This window comes from Mustela putorius, unplaced genomic scaffold (genome assembly GCF_011764305.1).
Source record: "Mustela putorius furo isolate JIRA1106 unplaced genomic scaffold, ASM1176430v1.1 tig00000174_pilon_pilon_pilon, whole genome shotgun sequence".
NCBI lineage: Eukaryota > Metazoa > Chordata > Mammalia > Carnivora > Mustelidae > Mustela > Mustela putorius.
The window spans coordinates 38229076-38249390 of record NW_025421304.1 but is presented as its reverse complement, the minus strand read 5'-3'; the positions used below and the strand labels follow the sequence as shown (position 1 = coordinate 38249390).

Here is a 20315-nt window from a genome sequence, read left to right as displayed (position 1 = left end):
CGTTTCTGTTGCCTGAGTCTAAAGCACTGACGTATGGAATTTGTTTCAAAATGGAACACTTGGCATTATTCATCACCTGATCCTTTCAAGACACAATTTTGTCATCAGGAGTGCGTTTTCTACCAACACAAGTGATGCCTCCGTCACTGAGGTTCTCTGGCCCCCAAAGAACTATGCTTTTTAAGTGTCACTTCCTGCTTTTGGTGCTTTGTCTGTCTGTCCTTATCTTTGCATCCTTTTCCATTTCAATGTTTACAAAATGCTTTGAAGTGGAAAACTATCAAGGTTGCAAAAACGGAGTGCAAGGCAGACAGCCATGCAGAAATGCCTAATGTTCTCTCCTCTGAGTCGAGTTCATGAATTTTTACTGCACGGACTATGGCTACAGCTGTTAAAAGGCATCTCCACCCCTGCCATCTCCCTTTCCCGTTGGATGGTTCTCAGCTTCATTGTGGAAGTTGCCACATAAGCAACTTCCAAATCCCTGTTTAGTTCTTAAAGCCAAAACAACAAGTTAGAGGCTGTGAGTTCTCTATCCAAGGAACAACAGAGAAGGGAAGATGCATATCCAGGGCCAATGACCAAGGCCACATCAGGCCACTGGGATCCAGAACCATGGTTTTTCTGGTTTATCCAAAGAGAAGTGGGGTGACCACACACTCACCCGGCCCATGCTGAGTTCTGTGGTGGGGAAATGGAAAGATCTTAGAAGACTGCATGGGCCACATCATGGAAAGCACATGCCAAGTGGGGCTCATTCTGTGGGAGAGGATTGTGTTCAGAGGATTGTGCAGCTCCAGAAATCACATATCCAGACATTCTCCTAACAGCAAGCCAAGACCTGAACTATCCCAGCCCGCTGCGGCCTTCATCGAGGCCAAGCCCTTCACGTCAACCCTCTGCAAACTGGTGAATCAAAAGAGAGATTACACATCTTCAAGGACTTGGCAAAAGGACCAAGGTGGCTGGCTCCTTCAGGAGCAAAGAGAAGGACAAGAGTAGGGCGGAGCCCTGGGAATGTGCGGCCCCAGCACAAGCCACAGCTCGGCCTTGGCGGGTGCTCTCAGCCCTTCTGAAGGGACCCCCCCACCACCGACAGCAGGGGGAGCATGCAGGAAAGATGAACTATTCCAGGAAAGCATTATCTGGCTTGACTCTACTTGCTGAAAGGAAACTGTACGGAACTTCCAAAGAGCTTCACCCTTTCCAACTCCATGACCTGCTCAAAGCATCGTACGGCCTTGTCCAAGGAGGAAGAAGGAAGGATGCGAGGAGGAAAAGCCTGGGACCACGGAGGAATTCTTTGATGATATGGCATGTCTCGCTCCACCATTCCCAATGGGTGTTTAAGTCCATCAGCCAACCATACCCAGAGGCCACTCCCTCCCCACCAGCAGACACAGCTCAGGGAACCCCCAACTGGCGTTTCTTCACTCACCAGGACTGGCTGCATCTCACAGAAAACCAGGAGGGAAGCCAGCTCGATGTCTTCACTGTACCCGTTCTTCAGAGGAACAGATCTGAATCCTGCAGCAGAGAAGGGAAAGTAATGCAAAGACAGACCATTAACATCAGACCTTAGCTTTCTTAGGGTTCCTGGGGATCCCACGTTTGGTGCCAGAAGCAGATAAGTTAGTGGCCTATGCTGGGGCATGACTTTCTGGAAACCAGGGGTCCCCTCCTGATGGCCCGTGTTCCAGTATGCAGCTCCGACAGATGGCCCCACACAGAAAAGTGCAGTTAAAGATCTCTGCCATGTAGAAATGAAAATCATTCCCTTGAAAGAAATCCAAACATACAGAACACGACACATTTAGAGGGACTGCAGCTGTGGTTCAATTCCTTATGTCCTCTGGAAGCCAGAAGACTCACAGGAGTAACACACCTCTGTGTCCCCTCCTCCGTGTCTGGATTTACAAACCATAGGATGGGGGGATGGGGGGCGGGGGGCGGGTCATCCTGAAGGATTTCTAATAGTAGGAAATCTGTCCCTGGCAGTCCCTAGCAGTATTGATCCTCCTCTGAAAGCCTTTCTCTATTTATAATTAGGACACTCATTGTTAAGTTATAATTTAGGGGGGAGGGTTGAGGTAGAGCTGATTTCCCCACACACAAATGTTTATGACAACACCTCTCAAAGGTTGGTTGGTTTGCTTGTTTTAACTTAGTCTAAACAAATACATAGTAAAAACTGAAATCTCGCCCCTACCCGCTCATAATCCTTTCTTCCCGAAGGAGCCATGTTCACAGTGTCTTCCCAAGACACTGTCGTGATTTCTTCTAAGTCACTAATGATAGTACTGGATGGTTTTCGTTTAACTTTCTGTTTTGGAGATGCTATGGCCCTAGTTTGTCTCAAAAGCTTTTACTTGCATTGTCTTCTCCTTCTCCTGGACAAGCCATGCCTGCATTAGGGCACGTGCACCGTTGCCTCTGACTTCCACCATCCGGGTCTGGGCTTGTCCGATGATCATTCTTGCTCTCTTGGAGCCTGCACAGTATCACTTGACTGAGCCCTCTCTCCCTTCCCAGTGCTTTCGGTGAGGAAGTTGATGTACCTTTTGCAAGGCCACACCTCCTCTCTCCTTCCTTCCCCTAATTTGGGGAAGCTGAATCACTGTCTCTATAAGACACTCCGTGTAAATACTGCTGACCCTGGAGCAGCACAGGTTTGAACTGTGTGGGTCCACTTTATACACAGATTTTTTTCCCGATAAGTACAGTACTCTAAGTGTCTGAACATGTTTTCTCTTCCAGCTTACCTGAAGAATACAGTATAAAATACAAAGTCTGTGTCAACTGACGGTTACGAGGCCTCTGGTCAGCCATAGGCTGTGAGCAGGTTTGGAGGAAGTCAAAACTCCTAGGTAGCTTTTTTACTGCTTGAGGCATGGACATCCCCAACTGCCACATTGTTCAAGGGTCAGGTATATAGTGTTTCATTTTCTAACCGTAATTCTTCCAGAAAAGGAGACTTGGTTATAAAGTTGTCATACATACAGCAAAGCTAAGGTATCAGTATAAGAACACTGTGTGCCAGCCACACAGATCCGTCATTAACCTTTTCCTATGTTTTTTTAACCACACTTCCCCACTCCTCCATCTAGCATACAGGCGTGTAGATATGTGTCTCCACGTGAGACGCGGACACCTGGGTACGTCCCTCCTGCACGCTGGCAGGCGTCTCACAAGCTGGACCTCAGGACTTGGTGTCCGTGTCTTCCCATTGAAAATCTGTGCATTTCATTGTGTGTAAGTTTCAAACATCCAGTGCTCGTCGCCTTTATACTGGACTTCTCTGTCAGTGCTTTTGTCGGCTCACCTTTCCCTCTCATTTTCTTCAGTACTACTTCGTGACACCTAAAATCCTCGAACGCCACGTACTTGAATGCATCCATTCTTCGGTTTTGTACCTGACTGACAGTTTGGGTATAAAACTCTCAGGTCAGACCTCTCCCGGGAGGATTTTGAGGACATGGTGTTCTGTGAATAGTGAAGTTTTCTGACCTCTTCTCGCTTTCTTTTTTGTTTTTTTAAAAGATTTTATTTATTTATTCAGCAGATCACAAGTAGGCAGAGAGACAGGCAGAGAGAGAGGCGGAAGCAGGCTCGCTGCTGAGCAGAGAGCCCGATGTGGGGCTCGATCCCAGGACCCTGGGATCATGACCTGAGCCAAAGGCAGAGGCCTTAACCCACTGAGCCAGCCAGGAGCCCCTTCTCTCTCTTCTCCCCTTCTAGGTGATGCGATTTGTCTTGGCTTGTCTGCTGGTCTGGTTGTTTGGCCTGAAATTCTGCATCTGTAAGAGCTGGTCTAGGGACACTGGGGAGGAAGTCTAGGTGTTGAGTGACTGTTGGAATATACTAGCCTGGACTCGGGAAGGCTGTGAAGTAGCCCACACACTCCAATGACGGGGAAGTGCCCTTTTGCTTAGAACCGACAGGCAGCATGTGCCCCCAGATTTGGAGAAGTGCGCCCCATCCCGAGACGCCTCCTTCCAACGGCCAGCTCTCATTTCCTGAGCCGTCTTCATGCATCCTGGGGTTGAGGCAGAAAGGTGTTTCCCAGTTCACCCGAAACAGTTTGGCTCTTTTTTTGTTGTTGGTTTGGGCTGTGTCATAGACACAAAGGAAACAGAGACGTCTTCTGAAGTGTGCTCCGTATTTGGTTTATCAGAGTAGCAAAGGCCTTCAGGGTAGGAAGAATGTGGAGTGTGCAGTGAGACATTCCCGGGTCTGCAGCCCAGCTCTGGTCCTGCAGGTGGGTGACCCTGAGCAAGATAATTACATCTCTAGGCCCCAAAGCGCTGGTGTTTAAAAGGCAGAGATGATAAAACCCCTTTCCCAGGACTGCTGCAAGGATTAAAGAGTTGAAGGCGCAAAACGCAGTAAACGCTGTTTTCCTTCCTTTCTGAGCTCCACCTGGCTCAAAAGCTTAAGTGCGTCCCTAATGGCCGTGGGCAGAGTTTGTGAGTTCAGAAGGCTCCCGACGCCTTGTGCGAAAGGGGTTGTTGTGCGCCTTCCCTGAATATGGACGCGCCAGGCCTCGCTGGGAATCGCACAGGAGCAAGACAAGGTCCTTACCGACCATTCTCCCAGCGGGGCAAAGGTCACCTGTTTCATCATCCATGTCCTATGTCTCTTTTAAAAAATTACAAAGATTTTATTGATTTGAGAGCGAGGCGGAGGAGAGGGAGAAGCAGGCTCCTTGCTGAGCGGGGAGCCCAACGCATGGCCCTATCCCAAGACCCCGGGATCATGACCTGAGCCGAAGGCAGCCATTTAACCAACTGAGCCCCCCAGGCGCCCCTGTTCTTTGTATTTTAAATCTTCAAGCTAAGTGCTAACATTTTCTAGATTAATGGCCACAATTCGGCGGGTAAAGTACGGGCAGGAGCATCAACTCTGACCTCCCTCTCCAAGGCATTAGGAGCAACTACAAAGCTCACATCCCTTCTCCTTCCAGAGGACACGGTCACGAGGTCCTGACAGCACGGCAGGGGGGTTCCGGGGGACGCTGAGAACACAGTTACCAGAGAAGGAAATCTCTCCCAGGCTCACTGTCTGCTTTGTCAAAGCGCACATTACAGAACTGCAGCTTCACCGCTGGCTTTAAAGTAGCTGCCTGAGGGGGCCAGGTCCGCAAGAGCGGTTGCCCGATAGCAGATTTCAGGGACTCCCATGTGCGTCCTGTGAGAGAACATGACGAAGACGGCTGTCTCCAAAATTCTCTACTCCTTCACTTCGGAATTTGTTTCCTGGATGGTAAGATGAGCAGCTGCGCTCAGTCCTCTCCAGGTGCCCGCTGAGGAGCTGGGGAAGCCTGCCCCTGCCTGTCCCCCAACCCAGGCAGAGCCAAGTACCCAGGGACAGGGCCAGGGACCTGCACTTTCTAGGCCCAGGGTTAGCTGGGCGGGTGCTGGAGATGATCAGCTTTCGGACACTAAGGAAGGCAGAGGGTTGGGAATATCGGCTATTGTTTCAAGTTTAGAACAAAAGAAACAGGACACGAGATTTCCAAACACCACCAAGAAAAAAGACTATCTGGGTATATAAATCACTAAAATGAGGGATCTGTGTCTCTCGAAAAATGATCCTTGGGGAACAGTGACCTCATGAGGACTCCCAAAGGATCTATGATCTCGTGGCTCTGTCCTGCAGAAATGCTAAGGAAGGGGGAAAAGGGAATTCGGCATCGAGCGAGGGCCTGTTTGTCAAAGGTGACACCATCCAGCAGGAGAGTAAAAGCGAAGAAACCAGACAAGGTAAGGACAGTGCCGTTCACAAAGCACATCCAGCTCACGCACAAAGCACATCTGTGCTCCCTCCCTGGGAGCGTCTTTCTGCACTGGGGGGATGGGACACAGTTTCTTTGTTTTTCGGGTTGTTAAAGATTGTGCATGTTTGCATGCCAGAGCGAGCACGAGTAGGGGCAGAGGGAGAAGCAGAGTCCCCGCAGAGCAGGGAACCCAACATGCGGCTTGATCCCCGGCCCCGGAGATCATGACCTGAGCAAAGGCAGACGCTTAACCGATTTAACGATTAACAGTTTATCAATGGTTCCAATTTTATGGAACAGGAAGGGGAAGGTCTGCGGGTGCGGGAAGCGGCAGATCGGAGACTGCGCCTCCCAGCTGCGCGGGGGGCCCTTCCTTCCCTCCCGGGGCACAGAGCCGGCCCGGCGGGCGTGGGGGGTCAGAGGCCTGACTGCGCAGGGTGCAGCCTCCCCTCCCTTCCCTGGTCCGGTCCATACTCGTGGGGACAACTTGACGTGATCAGCTGCCTGAGCCACCCAATCCCTTTTGCAACAATGTCATAAACACCAGAATGCTGCTTCATTCTTTCTAAAGCCAGCAGCACACACCTCAAGTCCTGCTAAGCCCAGACCGCACCTCTTAATTAAAATGACTTACCCGATTTGATTCCTTTGATGGGGTAAGTGGCGTGGGCAAGGAAGTTGGGATCACTGAACATATCTTCCTCGTAGACGACAAAACGCAGAAACGCCAGGTTGGGGTCATAAATTTCAAAGGTCACTTTCTCCTGTGTTGGAGCCCAAATCGGGCTGAGGCCATTGTCATCTGGAAGGAGACAGAGGCTCAGCACAGGCTCCACTGGTCCTGCCCCCTCCTGGTTAAACCACCTCTTTTGTCCCCCCGGCCTTTTTGAATGTCCTTAGCAGCCCTATAAATAGGCATCAAGGCCAAAATCTAAGAATAGTTATTTTTCCAGGAGCAAGCCCAGTAAAGCGGCTGTCAGAGTTCTGGTCCTTAGTAAGCAGAGAAGAGGAACCACACCCCTTGCTGCCGCTTCCCTCTGGGCTCCGGGCTGGGCAGGGGTAGGAGGGCAGGGCACGGGGAGATCAGAGTGGGGAGCTGCAGCGCTCCTCTGGACAAGGAAGTGGGGCTGGCTCTCTGAAAAGGGGGAACGGATGTGGGTTCTGGAGTAAACGGGGTGAACCAGCCTCTTGGAGCAAGGGCAGCTGCGGGCCTGGCCCACCCCCGGGGAAATGTCAGTTTAGCTGGTTACACGTGTGATTTGTTGCTCGGGCTGCCTCTTACCGGGGACAGTGATCCCAGGCCTTAAAACACTGACCGTTTCTTCCTGGCTTCAGGGTCTCCCTTCCCTTGAAGGATAGAATCGCCCAGGTTGGACCCACGCCTGTGGGCCAGCCACACTGTCTGTGTCTCTGCGTCTTAGCCTTGGGCGCAGTAGATAAAGCGGGTGGGACCCAAAGAGGCTCACCCTCCGTCGCCCCAGCTTCCTAGCACAGGGCTTTGGTCCAGGACTCCCACCATGACTGGCTGGGTGTCTGTCCAACTAATCGTGGGGTCCTGTGTTTCCGCCCCCCGCCACCAACCCCAAGCTGGACAGTAGCAGAGGGATGAAGGAAAAGCCATGGGCAATAAAAGTACATCAAATCCCCCCCAGGATGCAACTTACTCACAACTGTTGTCTTAAACTTGTTGTTGTCATACTCAGCTCCACAAATTTCCACCTCCACAAAGGGACACGCAATACTTCGTCCAAGTTTGGGGAGATGGCGAGCCCCGAGAACCTAGGACACCAAAGGTCAGTACTGGAAGTCCTCCTGAGCAGAGAGCTTAGTCTCAGTGCCAGAGTCAGACCAGAGGAGGTCCCAGGCAGCCTGACGTCGCTCAGTAGGGGCCACCCCACTGCTTCCCTCTCCTGGATGGGGAAACAGGGCTGGAGAAGCCAGGATGGGAACGCTCATGCCGTCACAGAGACCTCCCCGAGCACAGACATGCACACCTCCCCCCTCCCCCTCCCACCACCCTAGAACCTCCAGAGACCGCCCAGGAAAGGACAGAGGAGAAAGTGGTATTTTTTTAAAAAGACTTTTCATGACACATGCTGAATTTTTCTTTTCCTTCCTTAATCATATGAGAAATGCAATTCTGATCTCTCTCTTGCATACTTTCCAAAAGAGGAAAAAACCAAAACTCTTACAAAGAGGCAACATGTTCTCAGGAAGTTGGATGCATTTTCATCCGTTGTCACCCACTAAACCTGGCTGCTGTGGGGAGACACTCTCTCCTCTGTGAAGACCAAATGGCCATTTCTCATGTTGATTTCCCTCCTCTAGCCGGAGGCTGATGTCCCTGAGACCCTGCTGAACCCAGCAAGACCTGAAACCCTACCTCTCCCCTGACACGGGGAGGTGACCAAGTCTCCCTGGGACCTGGGGTGCCCTGAAATTCAGATCTGAAACAGTGACTGGACGTCGATGGTTTCAGCAGGCTGAAACCCGGCGTTACGGGCTGGAGGCCTGAGTTACCTTGACCGACAGGGTCATCAAGATCTTTCTCTGGTTCTCGGGAGGCATCGGGTCGTACTGCTCGGACCTCATGCTCTCGGGCTGGAGGACGTAGCCCGTGCGACCATTGAGTGAGAACAAGGCATGGTTCATCTGCATGTACTTATCTGGGAAGGAAAGGAAACCTGGTGAGGAAAGGGAGCCTCCTAGGCAGGCCGTGCTGAGGGCGTGGGGGTGGGCAGGGGGGTGGTGATTTACACCTGTTTACAAAAATAAGTTTCAGGCAGTCGTTAAATTAGGAGTTTCAAAAAAAAAAAAAAATCCCAACTGGTGAACACCATTCTAAATGTGACACTAAAACCTACTCAATGCTCAAAATTTCTTACATTTTTTTTTCCCTGAGAGTTAATTTTAAAATTTCAGTTAAGATAGGCTGCACATGAGAAAGTCAACTATCATATGGTTTCACTTACTTGTGGAGCATAAAGAAGAACACGGAGGATATTAAGAGAAGGAAAGGAAAAGTGAATTGGGGGAAACCGGAGGGGGAGACAAACCATGAGAGCCTGTGGACTCTGAAACAAACTGAGGGTTTTAGAGGGGAGCGGGTGGGGGTGGTGAGCCAGGTCAGGTGGTGGGTACTCAGGAGGGCACGGATTGCACGGAGCCCTGGGTGTGGTGCATAAACAATGAATCTTGGAACACTGAAAAAGAGACTGCATGTACACACACACACACAATCATTTTAGCTCCAGTGACAGGGAAGGAGCAACACACGAAAGCGATCTGATAATGTTGCTATAAATGACTTCACCCCATTAACGAGATGAGGTAAAAAGCACGAACAGTTTGCAGGAAAGAAAACGCTTTCTAAGTACACAGAAAACCGGCTCACTTGACTCCTAGTAAGGTGTACCATTGTGACATCGATTTGTACCTGTCGCAGGCACAAAGATCAAAAAGGTTGACTATGTTGGTGAAGTCACAGGGGAAAGGTGTATTCGAACACTTGCCTGCTTCGCATTCCCTCCCACGGTCTCTCCGGAGGCCCTCACCTCCGGTGAGGCCGCAGAGCTCAGGCACGGCGGGGTGCAGGTGTTAGTGGGCCTCCTCAGGAAAGCTGGCCCAAGTGCCAATGTGGTAGGACCTAGCCGGCACTGAGCTCTCGGTCCCACCGCTGGACTCCCCCATCTGTGAAGCCGTGCTCACATAAGCTTACAGAGGGCAGGGCCGTCCTTAAGAGCAAATGAGGGAAGTGCCTCGGTGGGGGAGACCTGTTAAACAGGGTAGGGTTCCACTCAACCGAATCCTGCACAGGCATTAAAACAATATAACGGAGACTACTGATGAGATTCGTCGACCAAAGAGCCCAGTGCTGGATCTGTGCTACCACTGGTATGAAAATGTTTTGCATGTTGGCTTTTCTCAGCAGTGAGCATCTCTGAGAGTCTAAGTGTGAAGCCCTCAAAGGAGGAGAGGCCAGGAGAAGAGCTCCCTGAGGATGGCCACTGAACACCTGGATCCAGCTATGCCTGAAGCTTGCTGCTAACTCCTGGACTTTCATTCCACGAGCTTAAGTGTTTCCTTTCTCCCTTCAGCCACCCTACTCCGTCAGCTGCCATCAAAGAGCCTGCCAAATACAAAAGCCCAGTGTCCCACCATCACTCCATTCAATAGCTGGGGCCGACACTGGCGTGCTGGGTGAACCCTGATAGATTCTGGGACAGGGGACTGGGCCTGGAGTGACGCCACCATCAGGGCTCCTTTACCTGGAGTCTGGAAATTGAGAGCCACCATCTGGGAGCCGCACAGCCAGAGGCGAAAGGGGTCGTAGTTGGAGGAGTCCACCCTCTGTCCCTTGGGGTAAACTCGAGTCAGGCCTTTCTGGTTGTACTTCAGGAGGTCGACGGGTTTCTGCCTGACGACACTGTCTGCCTTCGTCTCCACAAAGGAGCGGATTTCTCGGAAGTCGGGGTTTTCTGCGCATAAGAGAGGGAGTCACCGTTTATTCTGTCTGCTGCTCTGTCGTGATGTTTGCTGCGCCAGCTGAATGCGCAGGTGGAAGCAGAAACCAGGAACCTCAGAGCCGAGATGGCCTGGGGTGAGATGCTCTTACCCTCACCGGTATTGCTCTGGGCTCTTGCCTGCCAAGGATCCCCACATGCTCACAGCCTTGTGGTCTGGGACTCATGTCATTTACTTCTTGTTTAAAATCACCACCAGCCTTGTGCCCGAAAACACGAGTGGTACAGTTACAGAAGGGGACACGGTGGCCGATGGCCACAGGAATCAGAAGGAGGAGGAGAGCTTAGGATCTGGCTTCCTCCTCCCAGATACTGTGCAGAAGACAAGTGCACCAAGACCCACGGGGGAGGGAGAGTCTGCTGCCTACAGGCAGGGGTGGGGTCCGAGGGGGTGCCAAGGTACAGGACTGTGCAGCTGTGGCTGCCCGCCCCTGACCACGCAGAGTCCGGCTCTGAGCTCCACCACAGGGACCAAGGGACCCACCGCCCCGTGACGGATAACTAGGCTTCAGTGCTGTTTCTCTGGCCCTCCATCCTGGAATCACAGAGGCTTCAGACCAAACAAAGAGGGAGGAAAAGAATAGGATCTTATTAGGGCCAAGAACTTACTCCTGTGGAGATGGGAAAAGATTCCTTTTTTAATCCTCCTACGGCAAGCTCCATGGCCCCAGAAGCCCTCCAGGTCCTGACTCCTGGAGCCTGGGACTGTGACTTACAGTGGCAGAGGGACTTTGCAGACGGGATGACATTAAGGACTCTGAAAGGGGGAGATTATCTGGGCCCTAAACGTAGGGCCTGTGGATAAGAGAAGTGGAGGGAGACGTGACCACAAGACACAGGCAGAGACCAGAAAAGGCAAGGCACGGACTCTCCCCTTGAACCCCTGGCTGGAGCAGGACCCTGCCAGCACCTGGACTTCAGCCCAGTGACCCTGAAGTTGGAGGCCTGGCCTCCAGGGCTGCAAGCCAGCAAAGGGGTAGTGGTGGCTTTCCCCCACCGGGCTTGCTGTGGTCGCGTGGAGCAGTAGGGGGATGCTAACATGCCTCCGGGAAGTTCTCCTCCTGTCCCCTCGCCCTGAGGACAAAGTCCACTGAGAGCCCTGGAGGCAGAGCTGGAGTCTCTCTCTTTGCCCTACGACAGCACCTCACTCCAAAGGAAAGCAGGGTTTGCAGGGAAGGGCGGGGCAGAGCCGGGGGTGCCGTACCGAGATTGTCCTTGGCCTTGCTGGTTGGCTTGCAGTAGACGACCAGGTCTGAGAGCTCGATGGCGATGGACTGGTTCTTCTCCCAGTACTTCATGCTGTTCTCCTGTGGAGCCGGCCCCCAGCGTCAGCCCTGAGGCTGGCTCCATTTCCCTCCCCAGAACCCCCCGCCCCGTCCCCTTTCTGCCTCCTGCAGGCTCGGATCCTTAACACAGTTGGAAGCTTTCCTGTGCTCTACGCCTCCGCTCCTGTCTTCTGAATTTCCTCTGTTGTTTCTGCCCAGAACTGGGGTCGAGCTGGATCCCTGGGCATGGTTCCCAGGAAGGGGGGGGGAGGGTCCCTGTTGTCAGCACCCCACTTTCCTCGACCTTCTGCTCTCGGGCTCCTGCCACATCCCTTCCCCGAAAGTCACACGGTTAGAGCTGCGCAAGACCTCCGGTCCTTGTCGGCGCTGCACCTCCTTGTCTGAACCCCCTTGTCCCTGCACGGAGCCTCGCGACAAAGCCTCCCCAGGAGCCTAGTGTGGAGGACACACTATCCATTCGATCCCCATCTGTGCACGGATGAGTGCCTGCTTCACCCCAAACCACACACCTCTCTCAGATCTCCCCAAATTCTGCTTCTGCCCCACCGGCAAAGGGGGAAGCCGGAGCAGTAAAGATGTGCAGCTGCTACCCTTCACCGGTCCTGGGGCTTCTTAGCCTCGGGCCTCACACGCTACATGCTACGTACATGATGGATACGACGGAGGGTGGCCCCCACCTCCCCTGAGTGGTAGAATTTGTGTCCATTTTGCAAAGGAATTGCAGCACACAAAGCTGAGCAGCGTATCCATGCTCCACAGCAGGCCAGGGACGAGAAGAGAGGCTTTTGCACCAGGCCTCACCCTCGTTAGCCCCTTGCTTTATCCCTTACACATCATCTCCCAGAGCAGATTTTTCTAAAATGCCACTGAGTTCACGTCCTGGGTCCCTTTGAACCACAGCACTGACCTCCTGCTTCTCACCCTGTACCCCCCTCACCACCCCAATCATCGTTCCTCTGCCAGTCCAGAAGCTCACTCCTGCTTCTGGGTTCTACCCCAATCACGCCTCTTCCAGGAAGCCTTCCCGGTTAACTCCAGCCAGGATAAGGAAAGGAATTGTGCTCTGCACCACTCATGCCTAGCGCCGTCCTCACAGAGCCCTGTGCGGGGAGCAAGTGTTCCGGGCACAGCTGATTTGGTGAGCGAGACTTCCTACCACCTGGTTAGGACGGCAGGAACTGGAATCAGACCGGGGCTCAAACGCTGGCCCTCTGGGCACATTGTATAATCTGTGCCTCAGTTTCCACAACTAGGAAATGAGGCTAACTGGAAGACTCCCCTTCTAGGGCCTCCAAGCTGTAAGCAGGGAGCCCTGTGCCCCCCACCAGGTATGTGGAAGGCCACAGACGGCAGCCCCTCGGGCGGCCCCACACGTGCCCCCGCTAAGGAGAGCAGAGCTGCAGGAGACGAGGGCGGTGGGACGCGTCCCAGCAAGGCTGAGTTGTGGAAAGCTGGTCTCACTAAGCACAGAGCTACAACAAGCCATAGGGTGTCCCTTTTTTTCCCCTCAACCTCAGCAGAAAGCAACGAAAGACCTCTCGCTTCTTCCAAACTGTGTAACAATTACTCTCCAGACCCGTTAGGTTAGACCCAACAGGCGGTCTCAGAATTTGAAGGCACAACCCACTGCACTGGCCAGGCTTTTGGAAACTAAGCCCTCCTGGAAACTAAGAGGGGCGAACAGATCTTAGTGAGTGGACTTTTGTCTTCCACGGTCAAGTCACAGAGCCCTGAGCAGGAGGTCACTGGTAAGGCCCCGGCCAGGAGCCGGCAGTGAGCTCAGCGTTCATCCTGTGACTTTCCCCAGGACTTGTGCCGGGGGGTCGGCGGACTGCTGTTTTCTTAACCTTCACACGTAATCAGCATCAGCAGAAGTAAGAACCAGTGGAGGAGGAGCGTAGATCAAAAGCAGAGAACGGACTGCGAAGGACCAGGCTGCATTTCAGAGCCCTTCCTGCGGGGGTGGGGAGCCTTCGGGTCCCCAATAAGCTCAGGGGTCTCCAATAAGAACAGCAGAGAGCACCAGGTTGCACCCCTTCTCCTGGGGAGCCCCACATGCCCGCCTCGGCCTCGGGGCTCTGGGGATGGAGAACAAGCGCTATAGGGAACAGCGGCCAAGGGCTCTCTCATTAGCGTTTTCGCCGCTCTCAGCTGGGGCGGGGGTCCCAGAACCACAAACACTAGAACACACTCGGGAGGGTCCTGTCCCGTGCTGGCTGACGGTGCCCTCCAGATCAGGGTGACAGTGGTTCAGCCAGCAAAGAGAACGGACCTAGAAGGCAGGGGGGACCGATCTCTCAAATGCAGCCCAGGATGTGGTGTGCCCACCCCTCCCCACAGCAGAGGCCCAGGAGAAAAAGAGAGGCTCCCCCCCCGAGCAGCAGCACACACAGCCACGCTGGCCACACGCTCAGGGTACATCCCACGTGTCTGGTGGGGGTGGGAGAAGCCTTGGGAACAACGTAAGGCCTCGGAACAGAGTCGGCCACAGGGCCCAGAAGGTGCCATCAGCCCAGCCCCCCGGAAACTGCCTTCTCAAGTAGATGACCATATTCCAGGGTGCAGAAAAGAGGGGCAGGGGCTTCTGGGACCATAGACTGGCCAAGATGTGAGGGCCCCCACCTCGAGGGAAGGAAAGAACAGGCGGGTGACCCTCCCAGGACCCCAGAAGAGGGAGACTAATCAACGGTGACCAGGGGGCCGAGGCACCCACGAGATCCTGAGGAAGCTTAGAAATCAGTCCTTTGGGTCAAGATCTGCCATAGAAGCAGCAGGGCATGTGGCAAACCCATAAGAAAGCTCAGGTGGCACCTTGCTCCCTCGTCCCAGATACAGTACCACGGGCCCGTGTCGTCCTGGAGGGACAGAGATGGCCCCCGAGCCCTGCTGAGTCAGGCCCAGGGCCTGGCTCCTTCCGCGCATCATCTCACTTCCCCCCCCTGGATCCTATGGCGTAGGAATCAGGTTCACTTTACAGACAAGACAACGGAGGCCCAGAGACACGTGGGGACGGGCCCAGGGTCCAGCGCGGCCGTTCTCAAAACCCCCCCGGCCTCACGCCAGCGCTCCAGTTAGGATGAACCTGCAAACACCCCTTCCTACTGGAAGTGGAAGGCCCCCCCCCACAGGACACATTGGTGAAAGGACAGAACGGGTCCAGTACGAGGTCCCCCTGCAGCTCCCAAATGGGGAGCTCGGGCCATGCTGGCTACGGAGACGCAGGCCGCTCTGAACAAGGCAGCCAACCAAGAACACGTCCCGTGTGAGGAACACAGTACTCCGTGACAGACACGCAGGGTCAGAGGCTCCAAACATCCGGGATCCCTCCACCCACCCCAGCCCTGGCCTCCCCGGGGACCACCAGGGTCCCTTTCGGCTCCGCGACGACTGGCGCACCTGTGGCCCAGCCCGCGTCTTCCCCGGCCTCCCTCGGCCCCAGCACCCCTGCCCCCGCCGCCCCCCCAGGGGGAGCCCGGCCCAGCCAAGTGCCTACCTTGGTGTCCATCTTCCACGTGATCTCTCGGATACTCTGAAACCACTCGAAGAGCTCCTCCACCTTGTCCGTGGCGAACTCCACCGGCGGGTCGCCTTGCTTCTTGGGCTCCAGGATGAACACGAACTGCTTCTGGTTCTTCCCGTGGGGCGCTTTCACTTGGGTAAAGAGCACAGCGGCAGTCCTGAGCAGCCGGCGCGGGAAGGCCGGACCTCACACCGCCCACGCCGCCTGGTGCACGAACCCAGCCAAAGCGCGGCTGCTACGGCCCCAGCCCGCAGTGAGCGGCGCGTCTGCGCCGGGGCAGGCGGGGTCCGGCCCCTCCCCTCCGTCACAGCCCGAGAGCTGCCGCGGGCCGAGTCGTGTCCTCTGAGAAGCAAAGTCTGCTGCCTGACCCCCGCCCCCGTGAGTGGGACCTCGCTCGGAAATAGGATCTTTGCAGATGTCCTTACAGATCTTGAGGAGATCCTTCTGGATTTGGGATTGCCCAGTCCAAGAGCTAGTGTCCTTACCAGAGAAAGGAGAGAGAAATTTGAGACACAGACACAGGAAAGATGGCCCCGAAGACAGAGGCAGACAGTGGAGCGTTGGAGCCACAAGCCCAGGAGCGCCAAGGATCGCCAGCGGCCACCAGAAGCTAGGAGGCAGGCATGCAATAGATGCTCTCTGCAGAGAAAGTATTTTCTAGAAAGAAAATGCCAGGGGAGGAGGAGTTATGTGCTCAGTCATATCGGGGCGACCTGTCTGAGCTCTTGCAGGCCGGGAACATTGTAAGCAGACGGCACATACTGGATCGCACTGGACCTCCTTCATTACCTTTCGGGGGGTGCTACTCATTTTATACTCATGTTATAGGATGGGGACGGGCTCATGGAGGCAAAGTCACACCGCTAGTAGTGGCAAAGCAGAGGCTCAAATCAGACGTGGCTCTCAGCACTGACTCCATAACCCCGGGGCCGAGGGCCGTGCTCTGCAGACACGGTGTGGACAAGCTAAGTGCAGTGCAGGTGAAGGCCTGAACCCAAATAGCCCGGCCCCCTTCGTCTCGTAACCAGCCATGGGACCTGGTCCCTGAGGGGCTGGCTTTCCTCGTCTGCTAACTGGAACACAGGCTCGGTGTCCCTGCGGCGCAGGCTGACGGGCGGGCGGCGGCAGCCCCCTCCCTGCCGGGCCCTGGGGCTGCGGGCAGGTATCCACGCTCCGCCCACGAGTGCACCTACCCACGTTATAGGTGTTGAGATCCAATATTCCCCGACAGAGAGACCCTAAGGGATTGTCCTCAATAATCTGTGAAGAAACAAGACATAACTCACGTTAGTCTGAACAGGAATAATAAAAAGACAGCCAGTTTTCCAAAGCATGCCGTTTCGCAGAGCCCCTGCCTGTGCAACGGTCTAAAACACATTTTCGCTACAAGACGCATCTGTGGGGCGCGCACTCGACAAGGACGCGTGCTGCTGACGGGGACCCCGCGGCCGGCAGGACCCAGAAGGTTCAGCGGTTCCTCTTCCAGTCTGTGCACATGAGCCTGGTGAATTCCAGAAAAGGGTTGCCAACGCTCCCACGGATCTCGTTTCCAAACCCAGCCCTGACCCTTCTTCTGACATTACCATGAAAGGGAGCCAGCTAGCCTCCTAAAGGCCAGCTCCAGAACATTCTGCGGCTCCGCACGTCCTAGGGCTGCGATGCCCATGCTCTGGGATCTGCATTAAGCCTTCCCAGGCCCTGGCCGGCCTCAGCTGCACCTGCCACTGAGTGTTCGGGGCACAGGGTCCAGCTGTGACACACAAGAGCTTGGTCTCTGGACAGCTGGCAGAACCGTACCTGCCCATTGCTGGTCCTACCTCCACCCCGTACCCACCCACCAGGATAATGCTGACCGGGGCAGGGCAGAGTTGGGGCAGGTGAAGGGTCTCATCCCCCTGCCTTAGGCCCGACCTGCTGAACACAGCCACGTGCCCAGAGCCACACCTTTGCTGTGGCTGTCCTTCCCGGCCAGAATTCCCTTCTGCCAGCCTCGCTATTGATCTCTAACTTGACTTCTAAGACTCCAGTGTCCACTACTCCATGCAGGCTTCCAGGATTGCCCCAAGTCCCTTAGGAAATTCCCTGGGCACGAAAAGGCCTCCGAGACCTCGTTACAGAGAGTCCCTCCTGGGTGCAGGGCGGTCACCTCCCCGCAGAGGCTCTCTGCTCTGGGCAAGAGGAGGGGAGGGAACAGAAACCACGTTGGCAATGTCACCAGCAGGGCCAACCTCATTGCTCACACCAAGCACGTCCGGAGTGTCTGGCAGCCACAGTAAACGTGTTCCATTTGCAAGCTGCTTGAGGCAAGGGACCAGTTCCCTGTTTGGCCATTTTCACTCCGGAGGGAATTCTCCTGCCTACGCCAAGCCTTCCAGCCCAGCACAACCTGATTAAAACAGGACGGGCTTGTCACTGTGACTTTCGCCCACGACTGGGGGGACAATCCCAAGTTCCCTGTCACTCTGGCGTCCCTGTTCCGCTGCTCCACGGGGACCACACGGCAGCAGCGTGCGTGACACGGCCTTGGGGAGACAGCTCAGCGGATTCCTCGAAGAACAGGATGGACGGTCCCCACCCCCCCAATGCGGTGACCCGGGCTCACCTGCTTCTCCAGCTCCTCCACGTCGGCTGTTGAAATGTCCTCGACGTAATTGGACGGGAAGTACTGCTGGATTCTGGTTCCATAGTCCCCTCTCCACCTAGATGAAAACAGAGGGCATCCGGGGGCCTTCGTGGGGCCGCGTTAATGATCGCTCACCGCTTGTTAGATCGCAGCCACTGCAGGGGGCAGCGGCAAGCGGCCAGGTGACCAGAGGGGATGATCATTATCTGTGACAACCGGGCATTTCAAAGGGATCCTCTGCTTTTTTTTTTTTAATCAGCAGTGAGTGAGTGGAGGGGCCGTGTCCTCTCCATAACAAGATTCTCGTGTTTGCTCAAGGGCACCAAAAATGTCCGGGCTTGAGGTGGACCTCGGAGACCCTGTGAGGCCGATGCTCAAGCCTAGGGCAGGCTGTGCCCCATTTCGGGGAGAGCTGTGAACGCAGAGACCAGCGTGAATCAGAGACCAGCGTGGGAGAGAGGAACGCTGCTGGGGCCAGACAGCCAGGGATCAAGTTCCAGCTCCACCACCACCGTCAAACTGGAATAGCCCCAGTGCCTTCCGCAGAGGGCTTTACTGGGACCAGAGGGTTCCGCATAGGCTGAGTGTTTTTAACAGTGCCCAGTATACAGTAAGTGCTCAAATGATGTTAGTTCTCGTTACTCAGCCAGAATACCGCCCCCGTGACCTCCCCTCCTCTGCAATAGCACGGATAACAAGGGCCGTAACTGATCTGTGTGTGTGTCTCGACTCTGCCAAACTGTGCTCACCTCTAAGGTTCTCCCCCGAAGCAGTGCCCACGCATACAGGGCCTGCCCCTCTGTGGGTACCCTCTGCAGCCAGGGGGCACACCCACAGCTTTCAAAGTCTTCAGAACAGAGCCTAGATGCTTTAGCATGACCCTAGGAACCCTTGGACCTCAACTCCTGCCTCTCTGTGGCTCAAACTTGACCTTCCTGCCAGACAGCCTGTTGCCCCCACCCTTCTGCCCTGCCTAGCTTACAGGCCTTGGTCCATGCCCCTTGTATCTAGCTTGTCCCTAACAACCATGTGAGACTCAGCTCAGGCATGCCTCTTCCAGGGAGCCTTCCCTGACTGCTACCTAGCCCAAATGTTCCTCCTTTGTGCTCCTGTTGCCTCTGTCCCCACAAATGGGGAGGCAGTCTGTGCCCTTATATGACTTGTACTTCTGTCTTCCCCACTATGTGAGACCTTTGTTGATCTTAACTGAGTGGGTACTCAGAGGTGGTGGAAAGCACTTAGTAAACGTCTGTTGACCTGACCCTCATCCCCCCGTTTCTCCAGACCCCATTCGGGCAAAGATTGGCTATAAGCACGGTGACCATATGTATTGCTTGCCCAGAACCAGGTTCAGACCTGTTGTCTGGTCGTTGGTGTGATTATTGACAAGAACATTCCTTTCGCTCTAAAATGTATCCTACTGGTTCAGTCCCCTAACCATATTGGCCCTAGGTTGGGAGGATGCACAAAAAGGCGGACCAGGAGCACCTGGGTGGCTCAGTGGGTTAAAGCCTCTGCCTTCGGCTCAGGTCATGATCCCAGGGTCCTGGGATCGAGCCCCACATTGGGCTCTCTGCTCAGCAGGGAGCCTGCTTCCCTTCCTCTCTCTCTGCCTGCCTCTCTGCCTACTTGTGATCTCTGTCTGTCAAATAAATAAATAAAATCTTTAAAAAAAAAAAAAAAAAAAAAGGCAGACCATGCCCCCCACCCCCGGGGATGGTGCTGTTGCCACCAGAGCAAAGGAAACGAGGGGACCGGAGCAGGCAGTGACCCACAGCCCCTCACCAAAGACACGGACACCAGACTCTCAGCTCATCTCAAGGGCCCTGGAAATTTAGAGCACCCCACGTCGGACGTGTGAAAAGGCAGGAGGCAGTTTCACACAAGGAAAAGAGTGTGACTTAGAGAGGTCTGCCCACGGCTTGGTAAAAGTCACCCACACACATGGAACTGGGGCCTTTTACAGAGGCAGGCTACAGAAAGGGGCATTGTGGGCCCCGGGGAGACCCGGATTCTGGCCGGGCCCCTCAGGGAGAGACAGGTGGACGATACCACAGATGGCGCGTGGAGGCCGGGAGCCTACGAACAGGGGCTCCAGCCCCCACCCTCCACTTCAGCACTTCGCTGTTTTGCTACTTTTTTTGGGGGGGGGGACTCTGGGGATCCAGGTAAGATATGGATTAGAAAGAGGGAATTCTCAAAAATAACAAACAGGCCAACAAAAAACTCTGAAAACCACAGAACCTAGTACATGGGTCAAGTCAGGAATACGGGCTTTAGAGTCAGAAGGCCTGGCTTCGAATCCCCGCCTGCTGTGTGGGCCTGGCCGTTTCTGTACCTGTCTGTGCCTCAGTTTCCTCATCTGTACAATGCAGGGTAGGCTTTCAGGGTCACTGAGTGGGTTTAAGTGAGTTCTTTCAGATGAAGCGTTTAAAACAGCTCTTGACACAAAAAGGCGCTCAAATGTAGATCTCTAACTCAGGTCCCGACACGTCACGGGAGAAAGTGATGCCACACTTGTGAGGCGGCTGTTGCTCCACAGTAAGAAATAATCCTGCAAGATCACCTACCTGGGGATGTACGGACA

The 20315-nt window shown here is 54.5% G+C and overlaps 1 protein-coding gene across 4 annotated transcripts in view; it reads right to left on the bottom strand.

Moving 5' to 3' along the window:
• The window catches only part of PLCG2 (phospholipase C gamma 2), a 142597-nt gene that overhangs the window by 20690 nt on the left and 101592 nt on the right, over positions 1–20315 (bottom strand). For 3 of the 4 annotated variants that reach the window (XM_045076347.1, XM_045076349.1, XM_045076348.1), the window contains exons 23-31: positions 17708–17804; positions 16299–16365; positions 15079–15236; positions 11504–11606; positions 10045–10254; positions 8297–8442; positions 7441–7555; positions 6411–6578; positions 1439–1527 (exon numbers count right to left, since the gene is read on the bottom strand). In XM_045076347.1, the coding sequence (XP_044932282.1) occupies positions 1439–1527; positions 6411–6578; positions 7441–7555; positions 8297–8442; positions 10045–10254; positions 11504–11606; positions 15079–15236; positions 16299–16365; positions 17708–17804 (1153 nt within the window). Of the gene's footprint in view, positions 1–1438; positions 1528–6410; positions 6579–7440; positions 7556–8296; positions 8443–10044; positions 10255–11503; positions 11607–15078; positions 15237–16298; positions 16366–17707; positions 17805–20315 lie in introns of those variants that run through there. The other variant, XM_045076350.1, reaches the window with a different exon arrangement.